Source organism: Scaptodrosophila lebanonensis, unplaced genomic scaffold (assembly GCF_003285725.1).
Source record: "Scaptodrosophila lebanonensis strain 11010-0011.00,11010-0021.00 unplaced genomic scaffold, SlebRS2 tig00001415-arrow-pilon, whole genome shotgun sequence".
Classification (NCBI taxonomy): domain Eukaryota; kingdom Metazoa; phylum Arthropoda; class Insecta; order Diptera; family Drosophilidae; genus Scaptodrosophila; species Scaptodrosophila lebanonensis.
In genome coordinates, this window is record NW_022060742.1 from 2,051,578 (window position 1) to 2,071,703 (window position 20,126).

At 40.3% G+C, this 20,126-nt stretch overlaps 7 protein-coding genes across 8 annotated transcripts in view; 5 read left to right on the forward strand and 2 right to left on the reverse strand.

Annotated features, from left to right (window-relative positions):
• Nucleotides 1–3,149, forward strand: part of LOC115633145 (formin-J) — a 55,072-nt gene extending 51,923 nt beyond the window's left edge. Inside the window, exons 11-13 of the mRNA XM_030530554.1 lie at nucleotides 260–393; nucleotides 453–647; nucleotides 708–3,149. Of these exons, the coding sequence (XP_030386414.1) occupies nucleotides 260–393; nucleotides 453–647; nucleotides 708–2,716 (2,338 nt within the window). The 3' untranslated portion in view covers nucleotides 2,717–3,149. The remainder of the gene's footprint in view (nucleotides 1–259; nucleotides 394–452; nucleotides 648–707) is intronic.
• A 99-nt stretch (nucleotides 3,150–3,248) lies between these two features.
• On the reverse strand, nucleotides 3,249–6,294 carry LOC115633146 (protein male-specific lethal-3). 2 transcript variants are annotated; one of them, XM_030530556.1, is made up of 7 exons: nucleotides 6,136–6,294; nucleotides 5,814–5,992; nucleotides 5,434–5,720; nucleotides 5,054–5,354; nucleotides 4,486–4,994; nucleotides 4,337–4,421; nucleotides 3,249–4,268 (listed from the first exon to the last, which is right to left on the reverse strand). In XM_030530556.1, exons 1-7 carry the CDS (start codon nucleotides 6,235–6,237, stop codon nucleotides 4,133–4,135), a joined length of 1,599 nt encoding a protein of 532 aa, XP_030386416.1. In that variant the 5' UTR covers nucleotides 6,238–6,294; the 3' UTR covers nucleotides 3,249–4,132. The 2 variants fall into 2 exon arrangements, with proteins under 2 accessions (XP_030386416.1, XP_030386415.1); XM_030530555.1 differs by having other exon boundaries at nucleotides 5,416–5,720.
• Nucleotides 6,295–6,672: 378 nt separating this feature from the next.
• On the forward strand, nucleotides 6,673–9,731 carry LOC115632648 (Bardet-Biedl syndrome 1 protein homolog). The gene is made up of 6 exons (XM_030529878.1): nucleotides 6,673–6,952; nucleotides 7,011–7,243; nucleotides 7,305–8,142; nucleotides 8,200–8,671; nucleotides 9,491–9,552; nucleotides 9,627–9,731. The coding sequence occupies exons 1-4, from the start codon at nucleotides 6,673–6,675 to the stop codon at nucleotides 8,667–8,669; spliced, it is 1,821 nt and encodes a 606-aa protein (XP_030385738.1). The 3' UTR covers nucleotides 8,670–8,671; nucleotides 9,491–9,552; nucleotides 9,627–9,731.
• On the reverse strand, nucleotides 9,623–9,865 carry LOC115632862 (acyl-CoA-binding protein homolog). The gene has a single exon (XM_030530126.1). The coding sequence runs from the start codon at nucleotides 9,863–9,865 to the stop codon at nucleotides 9,623–9,625; it is 243 nt and encodes an 80-aa protein (XP_030385986.1).
• An 827-nt stretch (nucleotides 9,866–10,692) lies between these two features.
• Nucleotides 10,693–11,173, forward strand: LOC115632967 (acyl-CoA-binding protein). Its single transcript, XM_030530267.1, has 2 exons — nucleotides 10,693–10,745; nucleotides 10,811–11,173. Exons 1-2 carry the CDS (start codon nucleotides 10,737–10,739, stop codon nucleotides 11,048–11,050), a joined length of 249 nt encoding a protein of 82 aa, XP_030386127.1. The 5' UTR covers nucleotides 10,693–10,736; the 3' UTR covers nucleotides 11,051–11,173.
• A 2,422-nt stretch (nucleotides 11,174–13,595) lies between these two features.
• Nucleotides 13,596–13,914, forward strand: LOC115632649 (acyl-CoA-binding protein homolog). The gene is made up of 2 exons (XM_030529879.1): nucleotides 13,596–13,604; nucleotides 13,648–13,914. The coding sequence occupies exons 1-2, from the start codon at nucleotides 13,596–13,598 to the stop codon at nucleotides 13,912–13,914; spliced, it is 276 nt and encodes a 91-aa protein (XP_030385739.1).
• Nucleotides 13,915–16,075: 2,161 nt separating this feature from the next.
• Nucleotides 16,076–18,193, forward strand: LOC115633156 (acyl-CoA-binding protein homolog). The gene is made up of 3 exons (XM_030530566.1): nucleotides 16,076–16,162; nucleotides 17,703–17,734; nucleotides 17,851–18,193. The coding sequence occupies exons 2-3, from the start codon at nucleotides 17,720–17,722 to the stop codon at nucleotides 18,097–18,099; spliced, it is 264 nt and encodes an 87-aa protein (XP_030386426.1). The 5' UTR covers nucleotides 16,076–16,162; nucleotides 17,703–17,719; the 3' UTR covers nucleotides 18,100–18,193.
• Nucleotides 18,194–20,126: the final 1,933 nt, after the last annotated feature.

The following is a 20,126-nucleotide window of genomic DNA, read 5'->3' on the forward strand; positions in this document are numbered from 1 at the left end:
AAATTGCAAAAGGAAGGTGGTCCTTTTGAAGAAGAGGTTAAGATCTTTGGCAAAAGCGCTTTTTACACCACAGCGCAGCCTCAGTCTGGAGAAGGGTCTGCATTCTGCGTCGCCAGACAGGTCCATTAATCGAAGGCCCCAATATACTCCTATAATGTTTTGACTTACTCTCGGTCGTCCATTCATTAAGCTCTTCTAATGTTGATTGATCTTGCCAATTAATTTAATATAATTTTATATATAATTGCACGTTTTTTAGAATATCCCGTGAGTGGCGACAGAAAATCGAAACATGGCTGCAGTCGAACGAGAATGATAAAAAACAAAACGAGGAATACGATCGCAGGCGTCAGAAGGTCACGGCCAATAGGCGATCGCTCGAAAACGACACTGGTACGCGCTCTCATAGAGTTATCATCAAGTTTCCCAATCAAATTTATGTGATTTTGTAGAAAACGAACGAAAACTGGATCCATTGCCAGAGGACAAGATCATGCCGATGACAACGATCAGTACTAATCCAACTAACAGCAGCCAGCATCAAAGAGAGGATAATTCAAATCGATACCAGCGTGTCTACTCTGACTGGAAGCCATCAAAAACGCTGGAGCAAACCGATGTTGTGGGTAACATACAGGCTATAGCAGGTTGGTAATCGGTTCTTCTTGCAAGCATTGTTCTCCAGCACTCAAATTGATTCTCTGTAGATGCCAGCAATGCAGATCGCGTGCATAAACAGGCTGCTGCCTCAACAGATTTGGCTAAGGCGCAACCTCACTTGACGACGGCCGAGGAGCTGCGTCAGTACCGCAGACAACGCTCTCAGGAGCAGAGTCCTAGTCCGTTGCAGTCCATTGCCGAGGAGGATCGTCGAAAGTCTATCATCCAGCAGTTGGGCGAACGCGAACCAAGCGATCGACTTAAAATTTATGTGCGTCGTCCTTCAGCTATGGACATTCAAATGGAGACGAAGCCAACAGAAGCACCTAGGGTTGAGCCAACTGTGACGGTGCCGCCCAAGTCCCCAGGGGCAAACAAACCGCAAGATGATACGTTTGCCAGCCTATTGGATCACCACAAGAGTCACAACGAGTCACAGTATACAGCCACCTCTAATCGTAAAGAGATCGATGCAGACAATATAGAGACACCGCCGGTGAGTCGACGAGTAATTGCCACACCAAACACCACTGTGGTTACTGTGAGCATGACGGACAAACCAAAGACAAGCAATACGCCCACAACGGACAAGGCTTCCGGCGAACAGGACGCTCCTGGACATTTTGATCGCTACTCGATGGCGCGTCGCACACGCCGCTACAAGCGACCCACAGACTACAGCAGTGGTAATGAGGAAATGACAATTTCCCGCGACTCCAAGGAGACGGCTTCGCACATAAGGCAGTCGGCCAGTGCCACCGAAATACGCCGTCTGCTGAAGCACAAAGATGATGAGTCCAAGCATAAGGAGAAAGAACCAAAGGAGGGCAGCAGGGACAAGGAAAAGACAATCACCAAGTTGGAGAAGGTAGGTCGTCACATAAGCTCCATCAATCAGGAAGATGTCCGCGAGGCCATACGCAATCTCAAGTCCCCAACGGGTACTCCGGAACGGCCCTGGAGTCCGCCACGTGAGATAACAGCTAGTGTAGGCACCAAACTCAAAGTCAACACTGGCCATCACGAGCTCAACGATGAAGGTTTTGAGGAAACTCAGAGTCTGGTCTCCGACACACCCTCCCACGGCAAGGAGGAGAGCACCAATTCATCATGTAACGAGGCAAATGAAGCACCTGTACGAGCCCGAGCCGGAATTACGAAACAAAAGCCTGCCACGACGACCATAACGGGGATGAGCAGTCGTCTAGCAGATCGTCTGCAAAATGCGCGCTCACGAAACTCAACGACCACGTCACAACCAGCAAACAAGTCACAAAACCAAATTCAAGCACCTGCTGTCCAAGCAACAACGGCACTAAAGCGCAGTCCTTCGGCTACACGAGCCGCCGCCACCCGTCCACTGCGCATGCCCAACGGCAATCCATTACAAGCCGCTGCGAACTCACGCACCTCATCACGGCAGCAGCAGCAATCACCGAGTCACTTCCTGCCCGGCTATTTGGCCGGCAAACGAGATGTGGAGCGCAGCAGTTCACGCAACAGCTTGCGCTCTTCGCGCTCCTCCATCAACAGTGGCGCCTCCACCAATACGGTGGTGCGTCGACTTCCTACCGCCGCCGCCGCCTCCTCCACCTCGAATGGACCTGCTGTGATTGTGCACAAGCCATCAGCACTGCACACAGTCTCTGTGGACTCATCGCCCAGCAAACGACCGTTGACTGCTCAAAATGCTCGGCGACCTGGTGGCGGGAGCGGTGTGCCCGCCAGTCGCAGCAGCTCCAGTGGCTCCAGCGTTGGTCCCAGCGTCATACTTGTGCGTGGAAAAGGCATGCCAACCAGCAGCAATCACCACACAAGTCAGCGTTTCGCTTCCAGCAATCTGGGCAACAGCACCAGCTTCAAAGAGAATCAAACCAGTCAGACTGCCACGTCGCGTCTCAGTGCCGCCCGCAGTGCCATGCTCGTGAAGACCGCCATGTCGCAGCTGCCGCAATCCAAGAGTCCTCAGCAGCGCAGCATTAGCGCCAGCCGTGGCGCTACCGTCAGCAGTTTTATGCGCCCAACGGCGAGCAGCACCACCAAGCGCAGCAAATAGCCAGGCCAATCAGCCAGTTGTATAGCATCTAAGCGTCCAAGTTAACGTCCCAAGTTTACAAAATGAGAGCAACAGAAACTCAGTAGTAGTTACAAAGAAAGCAACATTTTTTCAGCATCTAATCTAAGCCGTCCAGTTCAGTGAATGTAGATCGACAAAAGCAAATACAACAAAATCAATTTCGAATTTCTAAGCACTTGTTAAGATATGGTTGGACAAGTTAATAGTTTACACACAAATTCGTTTAATTTCTTTTGAGAATGCTCTGTATTCTTTTTCGTATTCGGGAATCGAAAACTGCACTTAAGTCCGAAAAATGAGTCAGTTTTTCGGTTTTAAAATTTACTTTTGTATCACAATCCGCGATTTTTCCAAATCCAATTAACAATTGAAATTTCGCATAATTATTATTTTTCTCAGTCAGTAGACACTTGAGCAGCAATTTGTGTGCAAAACTCTGCGTGTCTGACCGTAGCTTTAGTATAAAATATTGTAATTGTTAAACCCACACACCCAAGAAGACGTTTGAATATAAATTGATATTTTTAAAAATATTTGTATGTAGTGTAGTTGAGACTGCATACCTGCGAGTTTATAGACGGGTCCAACGATTGACTCTTAACGTTATAATACATTCCAATCCATTAGAAGAGTATTCGGAACTAAAAAAGTGTGTACCATGGTGCATACGAATCGAGCAATGCGAGTCACAAAAAATGTGTGCAGCAGGCAATTCCGTCTAGTTTTCCAAATGCACGAACCTCCATAAACAAAATTGCTTATAAGTACGATTGTAGACATAATTACATTGATATTGGCATATATTGCAGCATATACCTTATACTAATGATGTTATAAACCTTATTTGGTACATAAATATGAGCAGGACAAAAAAGAGGAAAAAAAAAAAAATACTAGCATGTAAAATTACTCAACTCTAATTTAACATTAGAAAGAAGGGAAAAACGTTATGAATCGAACATTTCCCATATTTAACATTTAGAACTAGTTATATTCGATAATACATAGATACATATGTAAACTTTTTTATAAGAGCGCGTTATTTACAAGTGTGTAGATAAAACCAAAATGACAATTACAATTCTTAAACAAACAAAAAAACAAGCTTTAAAATGCATAAATAAAATAATATTAAAAAGATCAATCGCACGTACTATCATTATTAATTTAAATATGCAGGCAAATACATTTGCTTTCAGCACTGCGAAATTCCCACACATTAAAAATAAAGCGTAATCGTACTTCAGTCGGAATTCTCGCATATTGCTAATGTATGGATGTGCTTGCGAACCTAATTAAATGAACTGCAACCAGAGCAGTTCGGTTCTTGCGGCCTCTCTTGATGTTCCAATGTGGAACTAATTGTGTTTTAAATCAAACTATTCGGTGCGCTTTTCAGTTTGAGGCTATAGCAGACGATTCGTGGTTCTGGTCGAGCGACTCAAGCAGCTCCATTTGTAGCTGCTCTTGATGAGGTGTGTCGTGCATATAGTTCTCTTTGTCGAACCATTCCTTATGGTTTTCCAAGTAGCTGCAATGTCAAGGAATATCTCAGTCTTTGCATTTCTATTACATTCCAGATATAAATTCTACACTTACTTGATAAATGTATCGAGATGTGGCAACAACTCGCCAAGGCTTTCATTGCTGATGGGTGAAACATTTAAATATTCCGGCAATTTGACTACAAAAACAAAAAATAAGCAATTAGTTGAGTTCCGGCTTCTTCAATGTAAGCTACCACTCACCTAGCAGTCGTGCCAAATGTGGCGCGCCAAAGACCATGGACTTTTCCGGTGGGGATTTATCATTTAGCAGACGCCAGTTAAATGTTTCAAACAGAAAGTCACGCATTTCTATAGGCAAATTGTAGGCAGCGAAGTAGGTGTTATTCTTGTACGCACTGGTATTATTGTTCTTTCCAGAATGTTTGTCAATGTACTCCAAACACTTTTGCAATTGTTTTTCATAGTCGATTTGAGCTAATACGCTGTCAGCAAGACCGTCGCCATTTGTTGTGCTGACATCACCCACGCCTACCTCCCCCAGCGCGCCGTCCAGTCCTATCAGGTCAGTATCGCAGTTAGGATTAATATAGTCAAAGGACTTGTTTAAAATATCGCTGCAGTTTCTCATGTTCTCCTCGGTGAGATAGGCATATGTGTATGGTTTCTCCTCCTTATACAGCAGTTGATCTTCCAGCAGAAACTCAAAATATATGCGCAAGCCATCAACCACCTCCTTAATTAGACAGACTCTGAAAATATAAAGCGTTCATATATATATATGACCTCAGGGAAACTGTTTGCTACTCACATGGACATGACTCGTTCGAACTCCCGTTGTCTGTGCACACATCGGCCCTTTGTGTTGCGCGCCCGTTGGCTCTCCTGCTTGATGCTGAGGGCCAACTCCACGGCACGTTGCTTTACAAAGCTCTCCAGTATTGAGACGATGGGCATGCGAGCGGGCAGCGCATGCTGCTTACCAAACTTTACGACCATATTGTAGTCGTATTCCATGTACTCGCGCAGTCGCTCACTAATGCGCAACATCACGCGATCCTCCTGTTCTACATGATTAATCGATTCCATGGATGCGTCAAGGCCTTCTGCGTCTGTGTAGAGTATGAATAAACATAAATATTGTGGCCACTCGAAATGTGCATCGCGGCATACCTTCAGCCCGCACTTTACCTCGCTTTCCTTTCATTGTCACATTACCGTGCGCCGTTGCCTGTGATTTGCGTCCCCCGCTATTATCTCGGGAACGACTGCCACCACTCGTCGACCTCTGAGATCGCGGCAGTTCGTGCTGCTGAGCCTGGTGGTGCTGAGATTGTCGACTTCTAGTCGGTGCTATTTCAAGCGGATCAGTTTCGTGCTTCTCGCCGCCGTGTTCTGACGCTGCAGCTCTTCCCGAACGCTTCTTCTTACTCACTGGAGCTGTTGGCGTCTTTGTGTCCTTGTATGAATAGCCACCGCTATTAAAATAAACAAATAAACAAACATCTCGTACAACAATTTCCAAAGGAATGCGCACACACATACACACAAATACTGACAGCGTTACTTACATTTGTAGTTGTGCCGCTTCTGCCAACTCACGTTGCAACTGACGATTCTCGACGTTGTCTTTAAGCAAATAATCAGCTTTGAATGCCCGATCCCAACTGCTGCTCCATCCTTGAAAATGAACCTTATATTCGTAGTACTTATTACCCTGTTTATCCTTGCGCTCGTATACACAAAGAACCTGTAAAAATGACAATTTTCGTTGATGAAAAAGAGTGGAAAAATCGAAGCCGCGTGCCGCCTCGTCGTGTTTGCCTGACGTTTGTATTTGACGTTTGCGTGCGTGTGTGTGTGTGTATGTGTTATTGTGGGTTCTAAACATACTTTGCATTCGTACAGCACGCTTGCTTTCTTGCTGTCGGGCTCGTAGCAGAGGACCTTTTCGCCCTTCACAAAGACCGGCCCCTCGTTCTCCTTTGCAGTCATTACTTTTATACAACAGCGCGATTGAAAGTTGTCTTACTAGCTATTTTTAATAAATAAATTAAGTCCACGAACTGCTAGCGTCTCGCGATGCTGCCTCCACTTTGACATTCACAGTAAAGTCTATCGTTTTGACTATCGATATTTAATTGCGTTCTATCGAATAGCGCGGCACGATTTTATCGTTGGCCTTTCAGTTCAATAGATTACAATTTTTCATCAGAAAATTACAATTTTTTGTGGTACTAACGTAATATTTTTTGTTATGGAGCCGTGTTTTGAACCGTTTTTGGCGATTCTTTGCCGATGTGGCAAGCTATCGTCTGTTGCTAAGGTAAACAAAAAAACCAAAACAAATTAGCGGCAAGGACACAAAATATCATATGTTTCTTTTCACACAAAGCAATTAAAAAGCATTTCAGTTAAAACTCAAAGAGCATGGCAACTAGTGGAACAACTGCTCCCAACTGGCTTAATGTGGACACTGAAGATGAGATGCCCAAGCTGACCACACTATCAAGCTGTATGGCGTTGAGCGATGTGCAGTGTGATGGTTATGTGCGATTGCTGGCAGCGGACATTTCGTTGGAGGACGATGAGCCGAGCGCAAGGCTGAAGGTATTCCGCGGACTAAGGCTGAAGCAGGAGCAGCTCTTGCCAGGAATACCTGCAGCCATAGAGAGCCTCTACATAGACGAAACGGAACCAAAGACCCCAGGTAGGTAGCTGAACAATGAAAAGAACCCCCATCCCCTACTCAATTTCTTTTGTTGTAGTTATTGCTGTGGCCATCGCTGAGTCTGTGTTGTTCTTTCGTCATATGAAGCCCTACTTCAAGTTCACGATACCCGCCTTGGAGGTGGACGATTTGGAGCTGGAAGTCTGGCGACAATTGCCGGTTATGCCGACGAAGCGCGATGCGTTGTTGGACTCTTTGAGAAATTTGGAGCATGCCAAATTGTCGCGAAAGTCGCAAAAACTTTTGCAGTTGTCAGAGGAGGAACGCGAGGTATGTTGTCGAGACATTTAAATCCCTTATTTGTGATTAATTCCATTACATTGCTTGATAGTCCTTTATCAGCACACATGCCGACTCTCCTGTGGGTCGCCACGGCAACATTGTGGCCATGTGTTGCCTCAAACGTGTCTCCAGCGATGCCAATCCACCGTCACATCTTGTGTTGGCCACCGATACCGGTGACATACTCATACTTGAGCCACAGGGCTTCAATTTGGTGTATCAGGCCCGGACGTGCGCCTATGAGACCACGCCTAGTTTGCTCTCAGTGCAGGGCACTTTTGAGACGGACTTTAGCATTTTAGTGGGTACTCGCAACGGCGGCGTTTACTTGCTGCGAAAATCCACCAACGAGGGTCACGGTCAGGAGGTTTTTAAAATTTCCAGCCCACTTACCGGCCTGTTGATGCTGCCTATCGATCAGACAATTGTGGTGACCACAATGGAGCACTTCTATCAATGCTATTCGAAGCGTGGCAAGCTACTATATCAGGTCCAGCTCAACGCACTGCCAGTCTGCATTCTGTCGCTGACGCTAAGCCATTTTGGCATCACTTTGTTGGCCATTGCGCTGCAAGGCGGAGTCGTTCAGTTTTACCTGCAACGCTACCTGGTCGATGAGTTTGTGGTTTCGAGCACCGTAGCTGCCATGTTGTACGGGCGCATGGGAATGGAGGATCATGTTCTGACACTGGTTACCCAAGAGAATCAAATGTTTGTCAAGATTTTGCGACGCCTGGCGCGCTTTGAGCCAAAGTCCTCGGCCTTATCGCTGGCTTCAAAGACAGCCGCAGGCAGGAAAAAAAACGGCGATGTTTCCATATTGGATAAGCCCAAGAAGAGCTCAATTTTTGTGGAGCAAGCCGTGCGGGAGAAACAGCATGCCAAAGGTCTGCTTATAGTTTCCATTACTAATTTTCCTTTGTAAGCAACGTTAAGTTTTTTAGCTACCTATGGCAGTTTTCAAGTGGAATTGTGGCGTCTCCGGCACACCGCCGCCCGTGCCACTATTGACGCCATCAACTCGTCCGAGACCAGCATTTCCGGAGACCTCACACATGCGCCCGTAAAGCTGGCAGCTGAAGTTTGCGGCACTGGTCCTGCTTTTCGCCTCTACCTTACTGTTCAGAATCTGTCCTCATTCAAAATGGCCTCCAATCTTGTAGTGCTGCTGCATGCCGATCGCAGACACTACACCATACAACAGTCTATGGCCCGACTGCCCAGCGTCTTGCCTGGCGTACCGCTGCGCGTCGATTTCGAGGTGGTGGCCGTGCTCGATCCCATCGACAAACTACCACCGGCGACCCTAACACTGGACAATGCACAAATCCGTGTCATGCTGCTAAAATCAGGACAGGCCAAGCCTCTCATAGCGGCTGCAGTCTCCATGCCACAATCGGAGGCAGCCTTCTAAAGGTGAATTCTTAAAAGCGAAAAGTGTGTTGTGAATTATAAAATGAAAACTTTAAAATGTCCTCCTTATGCGTTGACAACCATAAGAAATTGTTTAGAAAGTGGTGGACATTATCGAGAATATTACAGTTAGAAGACGGATTTCGCCTTCATCTGAAAAAATTTGACAAAAGATTTCATAGGTCGGATAAATTTTACGGAATCTAATATTCATCGTAATTATTTGTTGTATTCTTGAATAGTTTATTAAATGGCAAACAAAAGGCTTTGTAGTTTGCATTTATGCTCCTTGATTATCCTTGCCTGTCAAAACTAAAATATTGCATACAGAATTATGAGAGGTCTAAGCATTTATAATATATAAAAGAATTTTTGTCGAAAATTTTATTGTGTTGTCATAATATATGTTACTGCTGTTTTGTACTTTCTAATGAAAGTGAAAAATGATATGATCTTAGGTATACTCGTATCTAAAAGAAAGCAATAAATTTATCTTTCGGAAAAATGCACCTTCATGGCGGTATTTTAATTTCTTTAACATTTATTGATCTTTTTAATAAAAATTTTAAAGAATTTAGGTTCTCAATTAATTATTTTATATTTTGAAATAAATTTCCGTTTAATTTTCTAAGCATATGTACAGACTTTAGCTTCCCTACTTGTTTTTACAATCAACCCATTGAAATTAAATTTTAGTTACAATTTTAAATAAAAATTATTTTCAAATTTCGCTCCTGATTTTAAAATAAATGTACAAGTACCTTTATTAAATGAAAAACTAATATAAAGAATATATCTAATTGCCATTAATATTCTTTCTAGAGAGGGGCAATTGCTGTTTGTGTGCAAGCAAACAAAAGAAAACAAATTGTTTCGTTTTTTTGGTAAGTTATATATTTTATTTGTGCATTAAATTAAAATTCTTTAGCTTTGAACACATGCTTTGATCTGAATTTAGGCATACTTGGGGGCGTACTTCTCATAGACCTTGATGTAGGCCTCCTTGGACAGACCCTTGTGCGAGTTCCACGCCTCCCACATGGCCTTTTTCTTCAGATCAAGGGCGCCGGGCTTCTCGATGTTCACATCGCCAACAAGGGCCTGCTTGAAGAGACCGTAGAATTCCAGGAACTCGGAGTCGCTGGGCTTCTTGGAGAAGTTCTTGGCCAATTCAGTTGCTTCCTCAAAGCTGACCATGATGCTGAACGTTGTGGGGCGCAAAGTGTTGGATAAACAGTCGCCGATATCGGCTATATATAGGTAAGTTTTTGTTGGATTATGTAACCGGGGCTTTAATTAATTTAAATATTAGCTTCACGAATTGGCAGAATGTTGATTTGTCACTCTTTTTTTTGGTGGGGGGGATCTGGTTGAAAGTGTTTTAATTAATATTCTGATAGTGATGGGTAGATAGGTAGAGTTCTGTTGCTTTTGATTGCTGTGTATGACTCACGTGGCTTTAAAATGAAAACTGATAAGCTACCGAATGACGTCTTCATATTCAGGGCATTGGTCAATGAGGAATCGGAAGTGGGCTTTCACATTAATTCGGGTTACTGGGCCTAAACTATATCTAGTCTATTTCCGTTTAGTAAAAATCGTTACAAGTCCACTAAAGCTGCCTGGTATGGTTGGTTTGTGGCAATCTAATCATTTAAGTGCATAGAGCGCTTTCCCCATATCTGCATACATAATAGATTATTTGTTTTTTTGGCAACCCATACTCATGCCTATATGCCTGCATGTAGATAGATAGATACCACAATAAATATATGGCTTGTCGCCTTGTTGATTGGACTGCACAATACAGTGAAGGTGTTTGTACCGAACAGGCTATACGGACCTCTCCACCCACCCCCCAGATAGCCTAATCGCATACATATCCATCAAAACCTGGGAACTACAAATGCAACCAGTCAGCAGCAGAAGCAGCAGCAGGTGTGTTTCTAGCGATAAGATTACCAAAAAATAAATAGTCAGTGCTTCGTTTATATATAACAACGTTATGGTTCGATATACAGCAATCCGTTTTCGTTAACCATACGCAGCAAACCACCAAACAACCAAAATGCTGACCGTGAGTCTCACACACATAATAATAAATATAAGTGTATAGTAAATAATACCGTCTTTCATCTGCAGTTTGAGGAAATCGTTGAGAAGGCAAAGAACTTCAGCAAGGTGCCCAGCAAGGAGGACTTCCTGGAGTTCTATGGCTATTACAAGCAGGCCACCGTTGGCGATTGCAATACCGAGGAGCCCGAGGATGAGGAGAAGAAGGCCCGCTGGAATGCCTGGAAGAGCAAGGCTGGTCTGACCGCCGCCGATGCCAAGGCCCACTACATTGAGGTCTACAAGAAGTACGCCGCCAAGTACGAATAAGTTGCATTTAGAAATTTCGTTTTCGTAGCCGTAGACTTCTCCTTTCCACACCTCACTCTCTTGACACGCGTCTGTTAACTCTCTATGTATTTATTTTTGTAATAAAGAAAACAAAACTTAGATCCAAAGCAAACAAATGCAGTACAATTTTTTTCCATACGTGTATACCTAAAGGACACCTTTTATTCTTTGGCAAAAATTATGCATTCTCCATTTTCAGGTCTAAAATAATGTCTATGGCCAAGGATGCAGTCGTTTATATTCAGTTTAAATTCAGTTCTCAAATAAGAACATAATTAAAATACTATGTTGTAAGTAGTTCCAAATGAAACATTGTCCACATTTTATTCTTGAAGGAGAGCTAGGAATAGCTGGAATCATTACTATCCCCAATGTGTAGAGGAAACCACAAGCATGCAACATAAAATTTGTGTAGAAATAAAGACTCTCAAGGAAATTAAATTGGTCCCAAAAATTCTGGCGATAAACGTGTACGGAATTATCCGCCGCAAATCAGGTATCAATAATTTTCTTCCAGGTGGAAAACTTATATATAGAAAACTTATATACATACATAGGTCAGACCGGTTATAATATGTAGTCAGCATGGACTTTTGTGAATCCATCTTGACTGACGGCTATGAGTAGACTTCAATTATGTTCAATATATCTTATAGGACTACTAAAAGTTACTTGTGCTTTGTCTGAACCTTTAATTAGAATTCAAACTTATACTTATTCTGAAATAACTATTTGAGTTTTATTTGTCACTCAAATGACTATGAAGAGTTATTCCTTAAGTTTGAAGAAGCCAATTGCATTTTAGATTAGCAATACAACGCCATTTTATATCTTAAATTAACGGCTGAGTCCGCTTATCAAAAAACGAAATCTTTCCGTCAAGGGGTTTTTGATTTTTGAAACTTTATGTTTCACAGATTTTCTACGGCATCTTTTAAGTAAACCAGTCCTATTTGTCATCTTTCATTATCCAAGTCGGGTCGAGCACTTCCTTTTAATATCATGTTCTTACTGCAGTCCCACTTTTATTCCCATTATATTACTATTATTATTACTTATTATTAATAAAACGTATAGCATATATTGCCAGCGAAGTACTTCCGTTATGCAGACTGAAATTTTGGACATCTACTTGCAGTTGGGACACCCAGAGGAGTATTGGGAATGGCGATCCAGGAAGAACTAAATGTTTCATAGAGCCAATTTTTATTGCACTTTGACTTTCAGACGGCATATACAAGTAGTATTTATAATGTTATGAACAGCTGCTATACCTGATAAATAACCGCGTAGTCCGTTCAATCAATAATCGCTTTCATTGGAGATATGTCGTACAAATTTGGGACTTGGCTGCCAAAACATTAAGCCAAACCCAGTTTCTGCAGATTCTTCTGGCAGCCATTAGTGTACTCGTAATACCTATACTCTATAGTGATTTGATGTTGGAAATCATTGACGTTTATAAGTTGGAGTTTTCAAGCCGATACTCTGATCACCTCTAAGCCGCTCCACAAGCTAAAGCGACACTTCAAGACTTATAACCAGTATAAAACGGTATCACTCTTTTAAGTAAACTGTGCCCTAATTCTCTGTTTATGCTACAGAAGTGTTATTTAAGGTGCTTGCTTTAAATCTGCCTAAAAGTTTTGGAACAGATCTCTTAAAGAGATTAACCTTAGGTGATCCAAATATCGGTAGCAGGACACTGAAAGATCGAGTGGAATACAGGGAGGCAACTACCTCACGCATCCTTTCAGACAAGTACGGAATTTGTATGCCCTAGTATTCTTCAGGCTTCAGGCATTCTAAATATCCTCACAGATATACCAATAGGCCCCTTAAGGATTGCGCGTTTGGGCAAGCACCACAATCGGCCCTGCTCTCATGATTTGATTCTTTCTACCTGAAGGTTATTATTTAAATAAACTTACTGATAAAACTACCTATTGGACTAATCTCACTTTCATTTGAGATATCACCGATTATTTCATATTTCGCCTAAAAGTATTCAGCAAAAGTATTTCGTTTGATCGAAGTGCAGCTAAAATGTGTCTACTGCAAAGTTCTATCTACCTAGGATCGCAATCAATAGATCTTCTTTAGTAACTCTGTAAGTGTTACAAAATAGTTCGCAAATAGGTAGTATAGAAAAAATGATAAAAGTCGTGCTATTTTATTTGTGATTATCAGCCCATATTAGTTTTATACTTACTTGTATAAGGTCAAATTGTTACCAAGCAGAGTTATCAAATGGCTTAGGTGCCTAGTCATATCAATATCCAAAATATTGCAAAATCCTCAGGCTTTATCAGTTAATGAACACTTTATTTTAATTAAATTTAAAATGGGTCATATTAGTGATTAAAATGCAGTAGTAGAACCTATAAAAGGGTAAGTAGAGTAGCGCCTATTACCAATCACCTTTTCAAATTCAAGTGGTAAGCACTCGAGCGTGAAACCTAGACTACTCATTAATCCGCCTTCTTACAGATCTGTCCGCCCACTTAACAAACACTTACACATCATGGTGTCCGTAAGTATACGGCATTGTAATAGTTAATAGGGTAAGATTGTAGATTGATGTTTGTTGTTTGCAGTTTGAGCAAGCATCTGAATTGGCCAAGAACTTCTCCAAGAAGCCCAGCGACTCCGAGTTCCTGGAATTCTACGGTCTCTTCAAGCAGGCCACGGTTGGTGATGTGAACATCGATAAGCCCGGCGCACTTGATCTGAAGAAGAAGGCCATGTGGGAGGCGTGGAACTCGCACAAGGGTCTGTCCACGGATGCCGCCAAGGAGGCTTACGTCAAGGTCTATGAGAAGTACGCTCCCAAATATGCCTAAGATAATGTCAATATGTGATGCAACGTTATAAATTGCAAAATAAAGGTGCAATTGATAAGGAAAAATAATCTCAATTCGTCAGCTATTGAGTGTCGATTCTTTGGAACTCCTTGGGGATTAATCAATCTATTATTGCCACTTAGCTACTTGAGCTTGTATTAACATTTGCTGATAAGTGTTCGAAGTTCGAACCCTAAATTGCCACATCATAGGCGCTGGCTTATCTGTAGATTAGGTTGGAGGGACTGATATCAGAAACCGGCCATGCATCAATACTGTCACGCTTTCATTTACTTTTTTTTACTTGTTTTCCGATTGTACTCACAAAACACTCCATTGGTTCCGTAACCGCATTAACCATTGCACTGCGGAAAACACTAAAAGGAAACACTCAAGCACTGGTGTATTTAAGTCCAAAGTAACAAAAAAAAAGCAAACTCAATTATAGAAGTTCCCGAAAAAACGAGATGAAGACGATATAGGCGACTTCATCTAGTTCCATACAAGTCTCAGTAACGTAATCTCTTATATTAGTGATAGATATGACTGGTTCCGTGAGACAGCGGATTCTTTTCTTTTATTTAGGTTGTTTCATTTTTTATTGGATAATTTCTGTTTTTGTGCACTTTTTTTTCTGATATTGTGCTAAGAGGGAGAAAGAACCCATCCCCATCCGAAGAGCGTGCCACAGAGCCGATCTAAAGCAAATTACATAAGGGTTGGCTCTCTCGTATACTTTATTCAAAATCATAATATTATTATTATAGACCTGCTGGACTTAATTAGAATATATTTTCTACCTTGAAATGAAATTGAATTCGAGAGATCTATAAAGTTATGAAAGATATTCGACGTTCATACATCTAAACTGAAACATTTATAGGGTAAGGTGACAATTGTTTTTCGTAATATGGTTTGATTCAATCTAGTATGAATCAATTTTAAAAAGATTAAAAATAAAGAAAATAAACAGTAAGGCTTCGCATATCTGGACTTTTATTATGAATGATTTTCTACTATATATAGTAGACTGACTTCAATTCTTGATATAGTAAAAAAAATTAAATAAAAACGGTACATTAGTAGAATTTTAGAGATGTTAAAAACATTTTCGACCTTAGTCAACCATTGATATTTAAAGTAATTAAATTATATTTTGGAATACACGAATCGTTTGAATAATAATCCTTCAAGTTGTTATAATCAGTTGTGTTCAATTAAATGAAAATCTATATTGAAACCATTACTGCTTAAACACATTTTGGATTAAATATAGTTATTGTATAATTCGAATTTATTCTATATATTTTCTTAGGCTATGCTCTGCCTGGCAGGTAAGAAACTAGGCATACGTTGAACTCTAATTTTGAATTAGAATTCCAATTTTTTTAAACTCATAAAACAGCTGTATCTGATCTAAATACTCAGATATAATCTTCGCAGCAAAATTTGTTGTACTTATATGTTGCTCTATTTTCTTAACTATCTATCATTACTTATACTCGACTGCTTCTAAAGATCAAACGCTGTCTGTTTATTAGTATTTTATTTAATATCCTCTAATAGTTTTCTTATCTCTTACAAAACAGATACCATAATATAAAAATAACAGACCATAATATGGTAATTTATTAAATTTATTTAGTTTTATCCATATCGATCAACATATAGTATTCAGAAAGATCAGGGGCTAAATATTGTTTTCCCCTTTATTTTTCAAACCACCTCTTATCGAACTCTATCTTTATTATTATTGCAGATTAAAATCAAATCGATATGTCAATCACTGAGGTAAGTTTAGAATGATTGTGAGTTGTATTATTTATGATTCGATTAGATAAACAATTTTTTAGTGGGGCATTCAGTATTCGTTTCTAATATCCCAAGCGTTCCACTGATGAGGAATCTTTGGAAATCTAAAAATCAACGAAGACACTATTATTCTACCCCCAAGAAAAGGGTATTTAAGAGCTGGGCCCGCTCGACTCCAGCGTTCCTTTCTTGTTACTAATTTTGAATTTGTTTTAGAGCCAACTTTACTGACGACTCACTCAGTTTTGAGCAGTGTAGCTAATTTGTGGCACTGATTGGGGTTTGCTCAGGTTGGAGAGCTTTGTTGCTGGAACTCGTGCCGGTACTCGCGATCGTACGATAGTTTTGCGTTCGTTCGGCACAAGTCTTAAATTGAAAGTCAAATCGCGACTCAGGTTCAGACTGTGTTTGGTTCTGGGGCCGTCAAGACGCAAAAGTAAGTGTGTGCGAGTGTGTGTGCCGAAGATTGTGTTGGAAAATCAGAATCAGACTGATTAGAAATATTAAGAAATGTCATCGTATTAATTTCGATGTCGAGAGTGCGCGCACAATATGGCACGATAGTGACGCGGAAAAATGAAATACAAATCACATACAATTAGATAATGTGAAAGAGCGATTATTTGTGAAGCGATTTAGGCCATTTGCCGACAAACTTTTTAAATGGGCCATATGTATGGTCGGCACGTAAACATGCACGTCCCACACCATGACTGTCTGATTGCTACCAAATTCCGCAAAAGCCATTGGCAAAATTTAACGATCAAATGCTGGCAGACTTCGTCATTGCCGGCCACTTCGCCACCTGGCCACCTGTCCAGTCCAGTTCTGGGATCCGAACACGGCGCCCATGTTCTTCTAGTATCTGTTTTTTTGTATCTTTTTCGAGACACTCAAGCTGGAGGCGCACTGCTGCGCATTATTTCAATTATGTATTTGTGTTTTTTTTATCGCGATCGCTGACATCGTTCAAGTAGTCAGTGTTGTTGTACCGGGAAAGTACCGCAAGGGGTCCAAGTTTAATTAGCATTTTGAAATTATGCACAGATTCTCGTGCGAGACAAATCCAGCACGGTTAAGTTATGGGTTTGCCGTATTGTGCCGTGTTGTTAGACAAAGTTCAAAGTTCGCTGCTCGAGTCTGGCAAAGTGTAGTTGACAAACGAGTTATTAGGCTAATGCTTCTTCATAGTCTACTAAAATCAAGTTCAATGCTAGCTAATCTGAGCCAGACACATACACAGACATTAAATTTTGCTGCTTGCTACACCCAGAGAAAAAATGTAACGTGAAAATTCAAATGATGAGATTTGCAAAATAAAGTGATAAATACTTTTTATAATATAGAGGCTAGCAAAAAATCAAAGTAATAATTAATGGAGTATAACTTTCAGAGTTATAACACTTTACAAATTAGGCTTAAACTAATTTCTAGATTGCTTCTTGTTTCTTCTTAATCTTATATACACATTCCTTACTTATTTTGTTATTTGTAAATTTTGATTCATTTACTATCGATGGCATCCAAAAATATCATATGAAGTATTATTTTGCAGAGTTTTTAGTGGTATTTTATGTTTAGGTAAGCAAAAATTAATGAACAACGCTGAGTCTCTGCTTTATATCGATTCATATCCTGAAGTGTCTGAACACTGTCTGATTTCATGTCGCCTACAACTAACCGCCACAATTTCTTTAGATTTGTGAGTGCATCCTAAATTTGCTAACAATCTTTAGTGAAACCCTATGCTAATGTCTTGTTTATGATACCATATAGTTTTGTTAATGATTGAATTAAGCAATTCTTTAAAAAAAACGACTCATTGTCTGCACTTTGAAATTTCCAGAAAAAGTCTTCTTCTGTAGTATTAAGAAACATCAAGAGCTAAATATTGGTTTAAAAAAAAACAACCTAATTGTTGCATCAGTAATTTTCAAACAAGCTCTAATCGAACTCTATCTTTATTATTATTGCAGATTAAAATCAAAGCGATATGTCACTCACTGAGGTAAGTTTAGAATGATTGTGAGCTAGTTGTATAATTTACGAGCTACAATTATACTTCGATTAGATAACGATTTTTGTGGGAAATGCAATATTCATTTATAATTTCCCACTCCACAGCAATTCAATGCCGCTGCCGAGAAGGTCAAGTCCCTGACCAAGCGTCCCAGTGATGAGGAATTTCTGGAACTGTATGCTCTCTTCAAGCAGGCCAGCGTTGGCGATAACAACACCAACAAGCCCGGTCTGCTCGATCTGAAGGGCAAGGCCAAGTGGGAATGGTGGAACAAGCAGAAGGGAAAGTCCACTGAAGACGCTCAAAAGGAATACATTGCCTTTGTCGAGCAGTTGGTGTCCAAATATGCCTAATGAATCGGAGAAACTGTTTGCTAAAACAAAAACAACAAATGAAGAGACTCAAGCTATTTATACAACACATTTTAAATAAACTTTGTACTATGTACGAGTATGTATGTTTTCTGTGGGCCCGCTCTATCACCATCAACTCGTACATTTATGGCTCCAAAGTACACGTCGTAGTTTGCTTGCAGTTTTCGACACTCTACAGTTTAAACTAAAGTAAACATTGCAGTGTATCTTTCGCGTGCTATTTGCAAGTCAAATATGCAAGCATTTTTGCTGTTGTTGTTGTTCTTGTTGTTGTACGGGCCTTGGGGCCATTGGCGCTTGTGTGGCTATTGCACCTTCCCAAACGCAACGGTCATCGTCAGTCAGGAAGGTGCTGAGAGCTATTCAAGTTTAATTAGCAACTAGCCGTTAATGGGTTAATGTAACAATTCAAGTTGCTGCCCCGCCGGTTTTCAGTGTTAAGCGGAAGAAGCTAAGGCAATCGGCAGACGAAGCTGATAATACTTAGAAACACGTTCTTGATATTGATCGCCGATCTGTAGGTTGACAATTATAGTCAGACTTCACGCTTGAAATATTACTTAATGGGTTACAAACGGATTTTTATCTGTTTGAAAAATTAAGTTTTATATTTACAAGATTGTTTGTTTTCTGGAAGCGGGACCAACTACATAAACTGCAACCAACTTTGATTTGTCTAGTCAGTGCTAAAACATATGCAGTTTTACTGATAAATAACTGCTGCTTTCACATCAAAGAGAAACTATATAACGTTTAATCAGCTTGGACTAACATATTCATCTAGTGGTAGTAGTAAGAGCTTTATTTTCATAATCACTTTATGTTGAACGGGTGTCATTATGACATGCTTAAAGAACAAACTTCATCCTAGAAGCGGCATTGATATGTTCTTATATTTCTTTATGTGCTCAGGATCAGGTACTAGAGTCAGATATGTCTACATTCGTTGGCCAGGATCGGCCAAGATTAAAAGAATTGACTTTAGTATCTTTGCATCAATTTTTATTTGTTATTATCGGCAACCTTGTATTCAGAATCATATTCCAGTTTTAATAATAATATTTCCCATATGTGCTGCATAAAGCATAATAGACCGCATCATAGCTCTAAAAAACTTTAACTTTATGCCTGGTAGCTTAATAAAAAACATAAATCTAGTCTAAGTAAACTTAGGCATTTTCAGCTTCTTACTGCTCAGTTATTTTCATCAACTGGCTGATTGTTAAAACTAACTGATTCTTAAGAAAAATCAGTTTAAAAGTAGCAGGGATCGAATGATCGAGACAATCATTTTACAAATGATCAGCAAATTTAAAAACATTTAAAAAATAATTTAACAGTCTAAGGAAAGTTGCACAACAAAAATAAAAATGTTGCTCGATGCTTTGTAGCAACATGTTGCAGCAACATTCCGGCGCTCAACAGGTGAGAGGCCGTATGAACAGCAATTGAGAAACGGGAAAGCAAAGCAGATCGGGTAGAAGAAAAGAAGCAGCCGGCAAGCCAAGTCGGCCAAACAGTTAGCCATTGTCGGTTCCACGAACGCTGCGGTTTTTGTTTATGAATGAAAAACGCAAAAGCAAATAATGATAAATTTCTGTACAATGGCAGAGAGCGCACAATCTGAGCGAATCAGTACTCCAATATTAGCCGACAGTATTATACACTTTCAGAGCGACTTCGAACACTCTTGATTTTTAAATTCTCATTTCAAAATTTTTTTTATATATTTTATTATTCCATTGTTTTCTCATTCTTCAACATGTTGTTTCATTGTGTTTCATTTACTTTCATTATGTTGTATTATTTTGCATAATTTGAAATGATTTTCATTATAAGCCGTGCAGTTGCTTTCAAGTATATTTCATTGTGTATCATTTTGTGATCTTTTTTATTATTATTATCTTATTATTATTATCTTTTAGCATTCCTTATATTCAATTACATTAGGTTTCAAATAGTTTTATGCATTATATTCAGTGCACTAACACTGTATTCTATTTCAT